Raw genomic sequence first — 16,983 nt, 5'->3', positions numbered from 1 at the left:
TTGCCAAAGCAAATAAATAAAGTTTATTTACAAAATATAGTTCATAAAATTGGCACAAAAGTGGCTACATGGTCAGATTAATTTGTATGTATAGGTTTTCTGCGCTAGTGTTCTGCTAGACCCAGGTTTTGCTGTGATTTAGGAGTAACATACAAACATACAAACACATAACTAAGACAAAAAAAGTCTTAAAACTAAATTTTTACCCAGGGAATTTTTTAATGACAAGGTGTCAAGATAGTAGAGCCCACCTTAAGGCCCTTATTGTCTTAGTTTTGATTAGTGGTGCAAATCCTGTGCAAATTTCACTTAATTTATCCACAAACCAATTAACAGAGTACAGGGCTCCTGCAGTTTGGGGGCCTCAGTGCAGCTGCTTCTTGTGCACAGTTGGTAATTAAGCATTGTCTACGATTACACAGTAAACTCCCCTTAAATTTATCATAAAATAAAATGTTTTTCTCGCTATTTGACCACAACACATGTATAAATTCTTTATCTTGTTGTCTTCCACATTTATTGAAACTACTACTTGAAATGACCTCAAATTTCAAATTCCTTTTCTCCTCAATATTAAAATATTCTTCCCCTTTTGATACATTTACTTCTATTTACCACCCTGTCCTCAGTACCTGACTGCATTTCTTGGTGTACCAGTGCACAACAGAGCCAACAGGAAAACAGAGTGTGAAATAGCCCTGGCAGGGACAGAGGAGAAATGAAAGGCTGAAGAAAGGTGGAATGGTGAGTGGAGAGAAACGAGACAAGATACTGAGGCTGATAACTGACACCACCGGCTTATTTACCCAGAATGGTGTGAAGGTGAGCAGGGTCTGGGCTTGTCACTGTCATTGCACCAATAAACAGAACAAAATTCAAGACACAGATTTGGTTTATTTATTATTCACATAGTGCATTCTCACTGCAGGGTTAATATTGCACAATACATTACATTAATGCTATAGGCTTTATTTCAAATGTATGAAAATACATTATGTGTGTGAGCAACATGGATAACATGGTAACTCTCTAGTGAGAAAGTGGCAGCAACAATCACATTGAAGCAGCAGCAGCATAGAGTGTGGTCACGTAGCGGAGCTATTGATGGTCTTTTACATCAGGATCTCTGATTCTGATTACAGTATTATATACCTGGTTTATTATACTTTAGTATGATGTCTACTGGATTTTAAAGGGAGAGGTGACAGAAGGGAACTCAACCCCAGAGGCAGGATGTGGAGCAGAGACACTGGGTCTTCGCTGCTGGCGACTTGATCACCAGATCCTTGATGATCTCCACTGTGCCAAACAAGGGGAACAGCTTCTCGGTGAAGCTCTCGTTGTAGGTGTAAATATGTAAGTGTTTGTCCACGTCATAGAAGGACAGCTGGCCATGGTCGTAGTCAAGGTAGATGCCCACCTTGCGGGAGATGAGGCCCGGCGGCAGGGCGGTGAAGGGCACGGTCAGGGCCTTCAGCTCGGTGCCCCTCTCCAGCCGCAGGGTCAGGTACCCCGTGTTGGTGTTGAGCGACTTGAAGCCTTTCCTCAGGGCCGACTCTTTGGCCACGCCCAGCCGCCAGTCCCGCTCACCCACCTCCACCTCCCAGTAGTGGCGGCCCGAGCTGAAGCCCTCCACCCCGACGGCACACCACCAGCCGTCGAAGCGCTGGTGGTAGTTGGGGACATCCTTCCTCTCAAAGCCACAGCGCATCCTCTTCTCGTCAGCGGAGATGAGCAGATCAGGGTTGGCTGTGTCCAGATCCAGAGTCACCTCAACTACAGGCACAAGTCTGAATTACCAAACAGATTCAGAAAGTTTAACACTGACTAACACTTTGATAAAAATGAACACTGTACCTGCAGCATCTGAGATCCAGTCCCACACTGCAAAAACAGAAGACTTTTGTGGTAAGAGATGACAGTGAATGCAACGGTATAATGATGCAAAGCTGCTTTTACAGAATCAAAAAGTGGATTTTATGCAGATGAGGAAATGAGAGGTTGGTTGCACTGAAATCTCCAAGCTCCCAAAACTGTATTTGATGCAACATTTTAACCTGCAAGGTCTTTGTCAGCCAAACATTCACATGAACTAAAAACAGGCCAAAATAATTTACTCTCCACAGAAAAAGAACACATAATGTCCTAAACAAAGGATTGTAGCCCAAACAGTAGTCCTGTGTAATACATGAAAAAATGTTTAAATCGTACATTTTTCTCACAGCAAAAAATGTAAAAATGTATGTCACATATATCCTGTATAGTCTAAAATCCTGTATTTTCCTTTATTGTGCTTAGTGAATTGTTTGGGGGATAATGGGTGTTATTTTGGTGCCATGTTTTCTCTGTATATAGCCTGGTTTTTGTTCACATGGATGTTGCAGACCAAAATGTTGCATCGATTAAAATTTTGGGAGCTGGAAAAATTTCTGTGTGGGGCAACCTCTCCTTTTCGTTTGTATGCTGTTTTTAGTCCTGCTGGGGTTGGATGTGCACACCATCCACATTCTTTGCTACAAAGGTAATACTGAGCCTTGGGGATGTTCATACATTTGGACTGCAATTAAATGGTCTAGACAAAAATGGTGTAGTGTTGTTCACTAAAGCAAGCAGTCAGAATCTTTTAAATAAAACACATCACTCACCTGGTTGAGGAATGTAGGATATGGCACCTGTAAAGAGATAATAACAGAAAGTAAAATAAAGATGTGAAAGTTAAAAATATACAATAAAATTGAACTTACTTCAGTTTTAAAATACAAACCAATATTCTGCGTCCTTTGCTTCCACATGAGCCACTGCTGTGGTATGGTATCCTGCAAGACAACACACAGAAGGCATGTATTAAGCCTGAACAATTACCTGATGAAGTGCAGATCACAGTATGTGTAGTATTATAACATGGACTCCTACCTTATCTGGGCGCTGCAGCATTAAAGTCCACATGACCAGCTCCATAGCAGTCAGCAGATTGGGCACGCGGCCCCAACGCCAAGCCGACTGCAGGTCATCCAGAACCTTCGCCACAGGTTCCCCGGGCCACACGCTTTGCTGCAAAATGATCACTGTGAATAAAATGGTTTCTAGTAAGAAAATCTGCAAAAATAAGTGATCAGTGATCGTCCCACCTCAGGCTGAGCTCTCAGGTCCTTGATCCAGTTGAGGATCACATTTTTGGCCTGCAGCAGGTCCAGTTCATTAATCAAATCAGGCAGTTTGCCCTCATCCATCTCTGGCCAGCCGTCGGTCTGCATGGGCCTCTTCTACAGACAAAAAGATAACATCTTTAGCTAATAAGCTCTCTCTATACCCTGAGTAAGCAAAGTTAAATCCTGTCCCCTGTACTCTCTTCTGAATTTTTTTTCTCTCAGATAAGCACCTTGCTCTCCAGCATAGCGGCCCATTGTACAATGAAAACCCTGCAGAGAGGAGTTGGCCAGATGTCATCCAGGTTCCAGATGTGCTCCAGGACTGTCGACCTCTGCAGTGGGAAAACAGAGAGGGGAACGGAGGAATTGGTGAATACAGAATCATCATCATCTTTGATGATAGGGTCATCGCACAGCTCAGTACTATGACTTGATTGGTGAGTAAATCAGGAATTTAATGTCCTTTTAACTTGGCTGACATTCAATAATCAACAAAAAGATGGTGTATAACTAATAGTACTGTTGTCTGGTTTCATGTGTATTTAATGTACATAGAGTATTTGCCAGAGGTCGTACCTGACACACTCGACTGAAGTCTCTAGCCAGATCCACAACAAACAGCTGATCCTCATCCAGTGGCTCCCTCTTGTCCTTCTTTGCTCGCTTGTGTGATTCCTGCAGGGGGAAAAAAATAAAGGGTTTTCTGTGGGAAAGTGCTTGGAAAGTGAAAAAAAAAAAGACATGGAGGACGTGAGAACTACTTTCCAAGTGTCTTAGAAAGTAATAAGGTCAAAATAGAAAGGAGGTGGTCACTCAGGCTGATCAAAATGCACATCGTGACTCTGTCCCTGTCAGCAGAAACAAAAGACACCCCTCCCCTCCCAGACTCTCTGCCTCAATTCATCACATCAGCATCTCTCTGCATACAGTGGCCTTTTCTCGTTAAATAAGGAGAAATGCGTGCAGTCACGTGATGCTATGAAACTGTTGTCATGTCAACTGCCTACTTAAGTGTAGAGGTGACCCAAAAAACCGTCCTGCCAGGAAGGTCTGCTCAGTAAACACCCAATTATGTTTCTCCAGAGCACACCGAAACTTGTTACCTTTATCTTGGCCGTCAGGTTTTTGGCCGGCTCCACCATGAAGTGAAAACATTGCATCATCATGATTGGACTGTAACAGAGTCCTGTAATGAAAAACACAAATGCATGTTATTTAGATGATCACATGACTGTGTCTTATTTACCTGCGAACGCTCCACTATTTGTTCTTGTTAGCAGCTGTGACACCTCGACACAGGACATTTCATGTTCATGACATGTACATGGATATATTTAAGATTAATCTGGTTCCTTCTTGTCCATCATGTGTGGAAGTGAAAAATCTCAACTTGTACAATCAGGTGGTGTTTATCACCGCTATTTAAGACTGTGTCAGCCATTTCTTATTTCTGGTGGTAAAATTTGGACTTTACGTGGTGAAGCAGAATGTTTTCTAGGCTTTCAATTCTTAGAGGGAACACTGTCGCATCAGATTACTAGTCTTGAGTCCTTAAAGGACACATCTTTGCAGTTTAAGTGTCCTTTGAAGGAGGCAGCCTCTAAACTGGGACACTGCCAATGTTGACTTCCAAAACACCAGCGTGTCATGTAAATCATTAAACACATGATGGAAAGTTCACGTGGCCACTTAGAAAACATAACATCTGAGTGTGATCACAATAGCTTCTTAAGAAGGATGAAGGTTATTGTGTCCTCGGCCTTGGCTGGTGCTGCCAAACACATTAATGATGCACTAACCGAGTTAAAAAAAAAAAAAAGATAGTCGTAAAGTAAGTAGATAGTCTCTGGTGACTCATGAGGAATGGGTCTGTCTTTTGGGAGATCACAGCACAGGCAAGAGACAAGAAGTGATCATTAACTGGAGCAGAACCAAGCAATAAAAAGGCAGGCAGCCTGAAACGTGACGGGCCCCACACGCTGCCCACTGTAAAACCACATCTGCCAGTCTGATTGTCCCCTTGGTTAGTCCTCCTCTCTCTCTCTCTCTCTCTCTCTTTCCGTCCTCCTCACTCATTTTCCTCTTTGTGTCTCTCCCTCGCTGCCTTCGTCATCTGCAGAGAAATATGTGAGCTCAGTCTGTGTCTGGTTGGCACTGAAGCAGTTCAGGTGACCGGTCTGACAGGGCTCTAACGCAGACCCAGACTGAGGTGATGTGGGTGAATTCCCTTTCATACATAAAGCCTCTATGCACATTCATGTCATTTCACCCCATTTGCCATAAACAGTCCTGGTCAGACATGAGTGATGTTATTGAGGATAATGTGAAAAAAATGGGATCCATTTCATTTCAGTCAAGCTCCATAACGCTGCAGCACAAGTATCTGTATACAATATCTGTGCATGTGGTTCATTTACTGAGTTTTAACACAATGACTGCTGTAATTCAGATGAATACTAAGCTGAAGGCTAAAATGTTACATTTTCATATATAAGTTGACAAGACATTGCAATCTGCAGGGACTGAAAAAAAAACTACAGGAGGATGGAAAAGGAAACGCTCCGTCAGAGAGGATTTATTCATGTCGTGGGAAAACATGACCATGCAGCTTTTGCAGTCAGAGCGACCCAGTTCGAGGCCACAGCTGATGACTGCGCATGAGGTAAACACACACCTGCCGTGTGACTTTGCGGCAAATCTGCACTCTAGATGCAGTCAGACTCTTTCTACACGCTGCAAACTGACTCATCCACGGTTGTGCGTGTAGCCGAATGACATATTTCACACATTTAAATGCTGGTAAAGTCATTCAGGGCGTCCCTGCACCGCGTCCTGCTGCATAATAACGCAGATAATATGATCATAACGTGCACATGACGCACAGCTTACCTTCCTCCGCAGAGATCTGTAGAAGCAGTTTATGAATCTCTTCCTGTCTTAGAAACGTGCAAAGCCCGGGGCAGAGAGTGTTTGGTCTGTGTGCTGCAGTGTCTGACCTTGTTTACATACCAGGCTGATCGGGGAGGTTCGGTTTTCTCCGGCAGTGACGTAAGCGCCTATGTAGTGGACAAAGCGTGCAGCCATGTTTGTGAGGTAAAGCTGCTGACACACACTTAAAGGAAAAATCTCCTCCATTATGAGACTGAGAACAGAGATTTTAACCATGGTGCAAAGTAACTCAGTACATTTACTGTAGTGCTGCATTCAAGTACAGTTACTTGAAGTTACTTTATACCTCTACACTACAGTTGAGAGGGCAGTAATTTCACTCCACAACAATTATTTGGCAGCTATATATATATATATATATATATATACACACAGATAATCTACATTTTTATCTCTCACAGCTTTTAAAACATCTCCAGAAAAAACACACCCGACCTCAATATCAAAAACCCCTCCTGAGAAAAGCAACCGGAAAAAGTACGGAAAAATAATAATAATAACGAAGAATAGTGTGAATGCTTCAAGCATCATAGACTTGACACGTGAAATGTCATTAATTAGTTCAATTAGTTCAACAAAAAGCTTATTCACACAAACACTGAAACAATTTCAAGTCAAACACAAAATACTTAAGAAGCATTAGGATTTTGACAGGACACAAACCCATGTGACTGATTCAAGTATGTGTAATCTGGCATGTTATCAGATAATGCCATGCTGTTAAAGCCTGTAAAGTCTATAACAGGGTGTGTATGCCAAACTTTTATTAGATAATGATGCTGGAGATGACAAAGAAAGTACCACATCCCCAATCTTCAAGGTTCATGGCCTAATCATGTATATGCGATTTGTGTTCTCATAGGGAAATCCCTGTGAATCACAGATAGTGATATTTTTGTCTGTTTCAATCAAAGAAAACACACATAACAGTCTCTTCTGCCTGCAGGCTCTTAATACAGCCTCTGAACCAAAACATCTTTCAAAGAAAAAACAGAACAAACAGGCTTTGCTTTCTGTACTGAGAACATCATACACATTCTTAATTTTGATCATAATATTCTGACCCCTTTCTAACACTAAGTTCAAGTGAGTTACATAAAGTATTTATCAATGACATACTTAGTGCGGTGTCTTAGCTGAACATTTTATGGTGATTTTTGGTTCTGTAGAAGACTCATTAACAGTGGAGAAACATCACACAATTTGTGTCTGAGGCTCATAAGATATTTGGAACATATCTGGGAAAATGTGTGTAGCCAACAAAGCTCAACAAGTCACCAAGAAAATAATTTTTACGACTGATCTTGCCAAACTTTCTTCTTTATTACTGAGACAAATTTCTGTTGAATTTATAATTAAGTACAGTTTATGTCTCTGAATATGAATTGTATCTGAAGAGCTGACCAAAAAAAGACCGTAGGAGAGGAGGACAAAAAAGAAAACACATTCAAAGAACTTTGATTTAAATCAGGGTGATACAAGGGGCAAATTAATTTAAAAAGTATGAGAAAATAAAATAAAAGCATGAGAAAACTACCTTTCTATCTTTCACACACACACACACACACACATCCATGAAAATATCACTACACTTCTTTAACTGGCCACCACATGTCAATATTTAAATACTACTACTTGAATACTACTCACCATGAGTAGTATTCCAGAGTCTGACTGATCTTTGTATGTTTGTTAAAAACCATAATCAGCTGCTGCTACTGTGTAATGACAACAGCCCATGAACAAAACAATAAAAGATTTTATTACATTTGTTTACACAGAGAAATAATGAGGAATCACTTGTTGTTGTTTTTTAATAAATACAGTACAAGACAATGTGCAGGACAAAAATGTTGCATGTGTACATGGGAAGTTGCAGAAAATATCTTTGCTGGATCAAGACAAAACAAAACATGTCTTGACAAGGGACTTGGCATTTCTCCATTGTTTTCATTTCCCGTACACTCTGCTGAGAACTCAACGCTTTTTGGAGAACAGAACAAACAAATCATTTTTCGTCCCCTGACTTGAGTAAAACAGGCTCAATATGAAAAGAGATAAAAATGTTTGATAAGAAGGTGAGAAATCATAGAGTCCCATCTGCCTTTGCAGAAAAACATAAATGAGGTAAAGTGGTAAAAAGACAAAAAAAAACTTTGTGAAACCGTATATATAAGCTGTCTCATTATAATGTCTTATTATAACTTCATGAAAGGCACTCTCATTAGCACCTTTTTTAATTCTCTCTCTCACAGGCTGAACCACATGCTGGAGCAGTATGGCACAGACGCAGCGGGGAACAGAGACAGACTTTACAGCAATTCATCAAACAGGTCCAAAAACCAGACAATGAGGTCTGTGGCTGTGGAACGGCAGAATAAAAGAGAGTAAAACAAATGGTCACTGACAGAGTATAATCAGCAGAGTAAATAGTATAGGTGCTCCCTTTTTGGTATGTTTTCACTCCTGTAGACCACAAATCTCTTCTTCCTCTGCCCTCATCAAGATGTACCAGCCACCTCAGTAAATGCTAATATCCAGTGTCTCTCTTTTGAAATTCATCAGTGTAGTGAGAGCACATAAACCATCACAGAGTGTTTTTTAACATTCATATGTGCCAGCCAAATGTGGACAGTGTGCAGCCAGCTCCTCTTTGGTTTGCTCCTCAGCTTGTGAACCAACATTAGCTGTCTCTCAACATAAACTCAGTCTCAGTCTTGAGGTATCTGAATCAGCTTGTGTGAATGTGTGAGGGATCTGATCGTGATTAGTCTTTGGGCCTTTGTATTCGTTTGGTGACTTCATCATCTGTATGAAAGTAATCTCTTTCACATTCGTCAGGGCAGCTGGAGACCTTGATCGGTATCACACAGGTAGAACGGTGCTGTTAGTGTCTGGATGAGGTGTGTTGGTCTGAATGTCAGCTCCTGCGTTTGTGTAGATACTCTGAGGAGGAGAGATGTCCAGGCTAGGTGAGAGGATGTTGTACGGCAGCTCCATGGACTGGCGAATACTCTCTTCATATGTTGGAGGTGGCTGTACAACATGTGGAAACAACAAGACAGACTTTTTTAAAACAGAGTTTGCAGACCTTGTTGTCAGTGTCACATTCACCCAGTGCAGCAAAATAAGAGCTTTAAAGCTGCACTAATCAATATTCTCACATTAACAATGGATTACATGATTATGTTGTGTGTGGAAGGTGTCACTTCTGGTGATGAATACACAGAGAATTACCACCAAACTCTGTAGTTTCCCTCACTTCTGGGGACCTTTTGTTAGTGTCTTCCAGCTCATTGTTTTGGTTTCCAGACCCGCAATTTCTCATCACCCTCTAAGCTGATGTGGCAAACTTGTTAGCAAACAGTTGCTCATTTACACATTCAGCAGACACAGAGCCACATTAGCATTCATTTGGTAGAAGTGTTTGTGTCCATCTGATGAATGTAAGTTGAATATTTACTCTTTAGATGCTAAATGCTCCCCTGTGTTCACTAGCTACAGTCTATAAATGTGTCTCTCTGCTGTTTGGTGCTGAGCAGGTAGTGCACTGTGGGATTTTAGAGCTATTTTGTTGAAAACAGCTGTGAGGTATAACCAAAAATAGCACTATGAAAGCAGTGAGAGGGAACCAAAATGATAAATTAGCGGGCCAGCTACACAACAGCTAAACAATGAACTGAAACTCAATATAAAGCTCTGTAAAGCCGAGTGGAGCAGCAGATTCAGGCGATAATTCTCTGTAGGTTCATCACAACAAGTAACCACTTTAACAATGTTGTATTGTTTTCACAGTGTTGACTGATATTCTGATTTACTTCACTTACTCTATCTGTTCACTTGGTAACACTTTAATAAAGTCCACGCATCGTTATCCTTCTGAAGATTTATTAGATTTTTTCCAATTTTGATGGAGCTTTTCCTCACTTACTGGAAGACAAGATCCTTCTCTAATAAGTGAGTGTGAAGCCCTTTGAGACTATTACTGTGATTTAGAGTCATACAAATGAACTGCACACTTAAAGTCAGAAGCAGTATAACCAGCTAAAGACAATAGTCACAAAATTTGTCTGGAAATTAAAACATCAGAAACAGGAGGACAAAAAACGATATTTCCAAGAATGAGCATGTTGCTTCGAGAACATCCTGATATCAACCCCCAAAAGCAAATGGAACATGTTTGTATTTACATTAACAATTAATCTGTCCCCTCATCGGCCGCCTGCAACATGTTTTTCTCCAATGCATTATCTTTCAGATCACATCTGGCAGATTCACACTCTCTGTCTGAGTCTCCCCTTATCTTTTAATTGCTTGGGGACCCTCAGGCGACAAGAGCAACCCCACAACCCTGCCCTCTGTCTGATACACGCACCACACACACACACACACACACACACACACACACACACACACCAGGCCACGAAAAGTTTTACTACTCTGCTGCCTCAGGCCACGGGACAGACAGGGGGAAATTAAGGGGCCAATATTTAAACTCTACTAAGGGTGGGGTGGTGGTGGGGCTAGTCAGGGACTAGTGATGGGTTGACTGGAAAGCACTGTGTGTGTGTGTGTGTGGATATGCTTTCTGTGTGTGTGTGTGTGTGTGTGTGTGAGGGAGAGAGAGAGAGAGAGAGAGAGAGATGGGCAGTCATGCCAGGGACTGTTTAATTAAGGAAAAGGAGGGGAGGTCAAAGAAGAAAAAAAATCAGTAGAAGACAGGATCACAAAGCAGCATTCTCGGGCACTGTTTGCACTCAGGATGCGGGCTTTAATTATGTTTGATGTGCCTTTTTCTCATTACCTTGTTTGCTCAAGCGTTGTGCGAGTCAAAAGCTCGGCATAAGATCAACATGGTAAAACCTTGAAACGCGGCTGCCAGCACAATTCAGCAGCTGAGCATTAGATGAGCTGATAGAGCATCCTGTTTACTGCTCTCTGAATGCAGTCTAATCTCAGAACGCGCTCTTGTTACAATATTGTATGACGGTGTGGTTGTGATAGAAAGAGCCTACTCCTCCCGTCTCCATTGATTGTGAAACTACAAATGAGCAGCCTCCATAATATACAGAGTTTACATGACCTTTAAGTAGTAAAATGTCTTCCCTATTCCCCAGGCTTAACAGCAGCACCTGAAATACTCCATTGTCAAAGCGTTTATGACTGTATCACTTGCTGTGACACAATCCTAATCCTTAATATAGCCCACCTCAGTCACAATGGGTCCATTGAGGCCGAAGCGGTCCGCGATCATCATGTGGATCTGCCTCTGGCGGTCCTTCTTTCGGACGCTCTCGTAGGAAGGGAGCCTCGGCAGGGGGGCCTCCAGAGTGGGAAGGCTGTAGCTGGAGGGCAGGCCGACGAAGAACAGCTGACCCGCCTGCTGAGACACACACACACACACACACACAAGCCCAGAAACAGAGGGATGGTTGTGAGGGACAGGGAACAGAGGCCTTTACATGCTGAGGATTTATGGATAATGGCCCAAATACAGCCCATCACTGATACCCACTTTAAACATAAAAGCCTTAGCTGCAGTCATTGAAACGTTCACTTCAGAGGTGTATTGTTCAGTATGCATTGTAATAGGTGAACTGAGAGTGTGTGTGTCTTTCTCTATATAGAGAAAGGAAGACTTGAGTGGCTTAATAGCTGATGATGCCTGGGCTCTCTCACCTGAGTGTTGCTGTGATCCATGATCTGTGTCTGCTCCACACAAGAAGATCCCACCAGTGTCTGTCTGCTGCTGTAATACTGAGGAGGAGCATCCTGTAAAACAAGCAGCAACGACTGTGATGAGCGTGTCTCAGAGCCATGGTTATTAATTAACCTGTTTCAGTTAAAAAGCATTTGTCAGTTTATAATTTAACTAGGTGATTTGCACCGTGTGGCCCTGTCCGCCAATTAGTGAGAAATCCACTAATTTCAGCCCAATTGATCAATTTTTCGTGCCTTGTTTAATCACTGTAGACACTGGCTGTTTTAGCAATACCATAAATTATCCAATCAATAAGACGACCACCCTCCAATTTCCGTGCTTCCCACCCCCGGTCCCACCCCCTCTAAAACGAGACCTGTCAAGTGTCTCACTGTATGTGGTGGAGGAATCCTGAAAAAGAAAAAAAAGAGGCTGCCAGGAAAACTAGGTAATTGCCTTGGGTCTAAATGAGTCTCCTTTGTGTGGAGAACAATGTGGTGTCCCACTGTGTCATCAGGGTCCCTAGGCAACAAACCACACCGTGTGGTCTTTTCAGCGTCTCTCTATTCCCCCTGTGACTGCAGCAGGTACCTCTTAACGAGCACACTCCAATACACATTATGGCCTTGCATGTCATTCGGGCCGCCATTACAACAAAGTCAATTTGTTGCCTGACTGAGATTTAAATCCGGCATGAGGATAAGAGGTGTTAGGACAACATTTGCTGCTAATACTAACGAGATTTCTGCTGACTTAAAGGCAGCAAAAGTGGGAGTTCAGCGATTACACCGAGGACTTTTAAAAAATGAGATTTATCATTTTCCCAGGCCTGTTCAAACACTGACATCACTCACACTTAGAGTGACGCACTCTTACGACCTTTGCCATAACCCTCACATCATTTCAGAGAGAGAGACGACACCGAAAAGGTGATGTCAAAGGTCACTTTCCCTCACTGGTTTGTACTTTTAAGAAGCCAAAAAAGTCCTCAGGAGAGAGAGGAAGAAAAAGGAGACTTGTCCTTTTGTCTCCCACCATTGATTCAGCCAGTGTGAAAAAGCACAACCGTGTAAAATCAGTGTTGAAGTCGGGGGAGGACCCCAGCGGCAGTGTGCCTTTTTCAACGCCGCAACCTAAAGGAGATCCATTGTCCCTCTTGTGTCCCCAACACCCACAGTGGGGTCTGTCCACTATTCATGGTGCAAACTGAAGCAGGGAAAGGTATGTGACTATGAAGTTGAGGACATGAAATGTCCCGCAAGAAGCACAATGAAAGTGTTTGTGTGTGTTTCCCTCATGGAATGACTAACCTTCACTTTCTGCCTCCTTACAATAAAAAACCAAAACAACCTTTTCTTTTTTTTCAGTCATGTATCTCAGTTTCACGGAAGAGTCTGTTTCAGACAACAGTGAAGTATGTTAAATATCCCATAACAACTGAAAATAAACCCTGACACTACAATATGGGTGCAGACTCTGTTTACAGTCTGTCACGTGTAGTTTACTGTACTGACCTGACAGTAAGTTCAGGCAGCCAGTGTTGTCTTATCAACCGCACCGCGTACTGACACAGCTGTAACTAGTGGTCTAGGAGGAGTTTGTACCGGCAAAACGCTTTGTTAGTTCTTTAAATGGGGCAACAGTCTTTCCCCATTAGAAACCACAGCCACCAAACAGAGCTTCCTGTCTGTTTGAAGGGGGGGGCATGAGTTTTGTCTCTGCAATCCAAAGATAACACTGAAACTTCACCCCTGGGACCCAAAGAGATGAGAAACAAGTCAGGAAGAGGAAGCAGAGGGAATGGGCAACCAATGAAAAGTTACCTCTGTGAAGTGTTTACGTTTCCTTATCACATCATTCTGCACCATCTCCCACAGCTTTTCAGATGCACAACCAGTTATCTTTAGTGTACAGAGAGATACAGTATGTGCTGTTGGAGGTGTGCGATCTATTAACAATTAGATTAATAATGATTTAAAATGCGCACACTCCCTTAAAAACTTCAAAGATCTGGTTGTTTTGCTTCACCTGCTGTGCCAAAGATAGAAACTAAATTTGATCTGCTGTGATTCAATTACATTGGTGCTGAACTAGCATCAATATGCGTGGTAAGTGCTAATTCTGTCCAATTCCATTAGAGTTGCCGTGGCACTCAGATATTTCTGGAGAGCAGCTAATTCAGCTGAGGCAAATTCATTGCCTGACAATGATCATATCAAGTCTATTTTAGTCCTTTTTTCCCACAGCCATGCAAATTGAATCTGACGCCCTTTAATGGTGCTGCACTGGGTGCACATGGTGTCTTTGTGAGCCCTCCCTGGTCCCCTCTGTCAGTGTGATCCAAAGCAAAATCTGCTGGATCAGGATCAAAACTGTACATGCAGACCACTTTGAAAAGAAAGAAAGAAAGAAAACTCAGCACAAAAGGAACTTTTTCAGCCTTTTGTTTTCTTACCATATCTGCATGTGGCCCCTGATAGGAGCGAGGTTTGCAGCACTGAGGATCCTTGCGGTAAATAATGGACAGCAGCACCACAATAACCACAAAGAACACCAGAGAAGAAACTGTTTGGAAGCAGGAGAGAGGGAAATGTTCATCACAGCAGCAACAACTTGTGGCATAACTTGAAGAACAGAGTCAGAGCTGCTTTCAGCAATTTAAACCTTCAGTTTTTTATGACTCATGTGTGATTGGCAGTCTGTCTCTACAATTTGAACACTTAATGGTGTAATTTCCCTCCTGTGCCCTACCTGTCTGTCAAGAGCAATGACAAGTGAAAGTCGCAGACCTGAAAGACCAATTCTCTCATTAACTGTGGTTTAGAGCTTTGAGTCATCATCTGTCACCGCGTTTGCTAAATTAAAATGAAAATCTTTCAGTATAAGCTTTATCACACCGCTGCAGTATGGTTAGATTAAATGCAAATGCTACCCAGCAAGCAAAGAGGTAAAACTCACTATCCACACAGAGGAATATTCTGATTTAAAGTGATTTTTTCTAAATGACATATAAGCAGAACCGTCTTTCTTTTTTTATGTTTAAGACAGGGGTTTACTTACAGGACGCAGCGACCACTGTGAGTTGATCCGATGTCAGCTGAGAGGAGGGGATGGTTGGACTTGCAGTTGTGGACATTTCTTCTGTGTAAACTGTTAATGATCCCTTCAGAAATCCTCCTGAGCTCATCAGCCTCAGCGCAAAGGCTCTCATTTTTCTTTTTTTACATGAGGAAAAATAAACGGAGACCAGCTCTGTCGCTCCTCGTCATTGTCTACCTCAGTCCCCGGACAGGGGGTGACAGTCCACTCTGCAAGTCGGCTCTCTAACTCTCCCTGTCTCGCTCTCTCTCTCTCCTCTCGGTAAACATGCCACAGAGTATATGAGCTCGTGAAGGCGCACTGACGTCCTCTCTCAAACCGCGTGACGTCGCTCTGGCTCCGCGCTGGGACGGCAGCAGTGTTTGGTTTATGGATCGGCACTGGCAGGGCGCAGCAGACAGTATAATGCCAGCAGACTCAGTACTTAGGGCTAATTGACATAGATTTTTTAATTGGTTGTTTCAGGAAGAAGAAAAAAGTCCCATGTGCAGGGATTTCTGACATGGACAGAGGCTCTCAAAAACAGCAAAAAAATAACACGTCTGACTCAACAGACAAGTATTGAGATAACAAACTGTCCAGTTTATGTTAATAAAGTAAATAACTGCTGCTTCCTCCGCCGTCTGATTCATGGCATCCAGACAAGTAGGTTAACACGCTGGATGCCTGAGCTGGAGTCCCGTTACCCCGGAGACTGTGGGGATCCCCGTCCTGAGATGATTTCTATACAGACAAAGAAACAAAATGTTGCATTAGTATTCATGGATGGGAACTATGGAAAACACGTCCTCCTTTCCCACTTAAACTGCCAGTCTACACCATATAAATCATTGTATTTAAGCTGTTTTGGTTAAATCTCAAACACTGATTTGCCCTCAAATTAGAGTAGAAATACTGTGACTAAAGGCAGCGAGTGGAGAGTGGTAAAAGAAGAATGGGAAACCTGAAATCAGAAATCTGCTTTAAAATGATGTGTATCTTTTGAGGAGGTGGAAGCAAACTTTAAACTGAAGTCTGGTGATATCTGGAGATAGATGCAACCTGAAGACAGTTTCAACTACATTATTAATATCCATTAACAGTGAGAGAGCAAAAAATCACATTTTAACTGAAGTAGCCTGTTTCTTCAGTAATAGTAAAGACCCTGCCAAAAAATCCAGTACAGGCTGAATTTTGTATACACCTAGATATGCACCTCATCTAATGGAAGTGAACTCTATATGCATTGTCCACTTCTAATGGAGAGAAGGCATTTGGCAGGGGAGGTCTGTAGAGTATGTGCTCCACATATTTGGCTTTGGCCCAGGCTTTCTAAAACTGATCAATATATTCTGCAATGGAACTGAAGGCAGCAGGGAGAAATCAGTTATGTTGTTTATACACAGAAGCTTAGAAAAAAGTTCTACAAGAGGGCTGTAAGGTCATCCTATGTCTTTTATAAACCTGTAAGATTAAAAAGGCTGGAAAACAAGCAAGGGACTCCAATGTGTTATGATAAAGCCTCTGTGGAATAAGTTCTATTTGGAAAAGGAAACCTCATATATTTATTTATTATATTCAAGAAATATTATGTTAAAGTAAGAATGTTTATTTCTGACACATTCCCAAGAAGCTGAAAATGAGATTTCCATAAAATACAATACTGTATAATCTTGTTGTGTTGTGATGTTTAATGTTTTCGGAGGTATATGTTGGCTAATGGATGTAATTTAACAGTAAATAAAGCTGTTTCTCTCTCTCTCTCTTTAAATCTTGACAGGCCAATAAAAACTTCTGATTAGGCTGTAATTTATAGTGATTGAGCTTATGAACATCTTCATGTTCATAGATGGTTTTAGTGTGCTTTTATGGTTTCTTATTTTAACTCTCTCTATAAATAAAGTGTATTATTATTATCAGATGTACTGTAGAAGCACCTGATGTCAATAAAAAATCTCTCTATAGGGAGTTGAGACCTGACCCATGGTTGGGAAACACCAGGTAACACGCCCTGCGTTAGAGAAGGGCTAGGAGGTTGCTAAGGAAACCAAACTCCACTTACTCAACGAAAGTAACGCCGAAAAAATAACGATGTTATCTGACCTA

General features: G+C 42.0%; 3 protein-coding genes across 3 annotated transcripts in view; 1 reads left to right on the top strand and 2 right to left on the bottom strand.

The window, feature by feature from the left end:
• Nucleotides 1-874: 874 nt before the first annotated feature.
• Nucleotides 875-6,191, bottom strand: si:ch211-120g10.1 (butyrophilin subfamily 3 member A3). Its single transcript, XM_018672808.2, has 10 exons — nt 6,039-6,191; nt 4,253-4,335; nt 3,726-3,824; nt 3,380-3,481; nt 3,129-3,263; nt 2,914-3,051; nt 2,765-2,816; nt 2,646-2,672; nt 1,858-1,884; nt 875-1,776 (listed from the first exon to the last, which is right to left on the bottom strand). The coding sequence occupies exons 2-10, from the start codon at nt 4,313-4,315 to the stop codon at nt 1,217-1,219; spliced, it is 1,203 nt and encodes a 400-aa protein (XP_018528324.1). The 5' UTR covers nt 4,316-4,335; nt 6,039-6,191; the 3' UTR covers nt 875-1,216.
• A 1,636-nt stretch (nt 6,192-7,827) lies between these two features.
• Nucleotides 7,828-16,983, top strand: part of atp2a1 (ATPase sarcoplasmic/endoplasmic reticulum Ca2+ transporting 1) — a 106,239-nt gene continuing 97,083 nt past the window's right edge. Inside the window, exon 1 of the mRNA XM_051074058.1 lies at nt 7,828-7,837. The gene's annotated coding sequence lies outside the window, so the exon portion shown is untranslated. The remainder of the gene's footprint in view (nt 7,838-16,983) is intronic.
• On the bottom strand, nt 7,840-15,610 carry si:ch73-364h19.1 (uncharacterized). Its single transcript, XM_018672809.2, has 5 exons — nt 14,860-15,610; nt 14,255-14,364; nt 11,778-11,870; nt 11,308-11,478; nt 7,840-9,134 (listed from the first exon to the last, which is right to left on the bottom strand). The coding sequence occupies exons 1-5, from the start codon at nt 15,008-15,010 to the stop codon at nt 8,964-8,966; spliced, it is 696 nt and encodes a 231-aa protein (XP_018528325.1). The 5' UTR covers nt 15,011-15,610; the 3' UTR covers nt 7,840-8,963.

Source organism: Lates calcarifer, linkage group LG11 (assembly GCF_001640805.2).
Source record: "Lates calcarifer isolate ASB-BC8 linkage group LG11, TLL_Latcal_v3, whole genome shotgun sequence".
Classification (NCBI taxonomy): Eukaryota; Metazoa; Chordata; class Actinopteri; family Centropomidae; genus Lates; species Lates calcarifer.
This window is presented reverse-complemented; position numbering and strand designations above follow the sequence as displayed.

Excerpts from the sequence above, each read along its gene's own strand:
- si:ch211-120g10.1 (XM_018672808.2), bottom strand. The coding sequence starts at position 4,315 with ATGATGATGCAATGTTTTCACTTCATGGTGGAGCCGGCCAAAAACCTG. Across the intron at positions 2,817-2,913 it reads TGCTGCAGCGCCCAGATAAG|GATACCATACCACAGCAGTG; the intron begins GTAGGAGTCCAT and ends GTTGTCTTGCAG. Across the intron at positions 1,777-1,857 it reads CTGGATCTCAGATGCTGCAG|TTGAGGTGACTCTGGATCTG; the intron begins GTACAGTGTTCA and ends TTGTGCCTGTAG.
- si:ch73-364h19.1 (XM_018672809.2), bottom strand. The coding sequence starts at position 15,010 with ATGAGAGCCTTTGCGCTGAGGCTGATGAGCTCAGGAGGATTTCTGAAG. Across the intron at positions 11,479-11,777 it reads TGGATCACAGCAACACTCAG|GCGGGTCAGCTGTTCTTCGT; the intron begins GTGAGAGAGCCC and ends GTGTCTCAGCAG. Across the intron at positions 9,135-11,307 it reads ATGGACCCATTGTGACTGAG|CCACCTCCAACATATGAAGA; the intron begins GTGGGCTATATT and ends CATGTTGTACAG.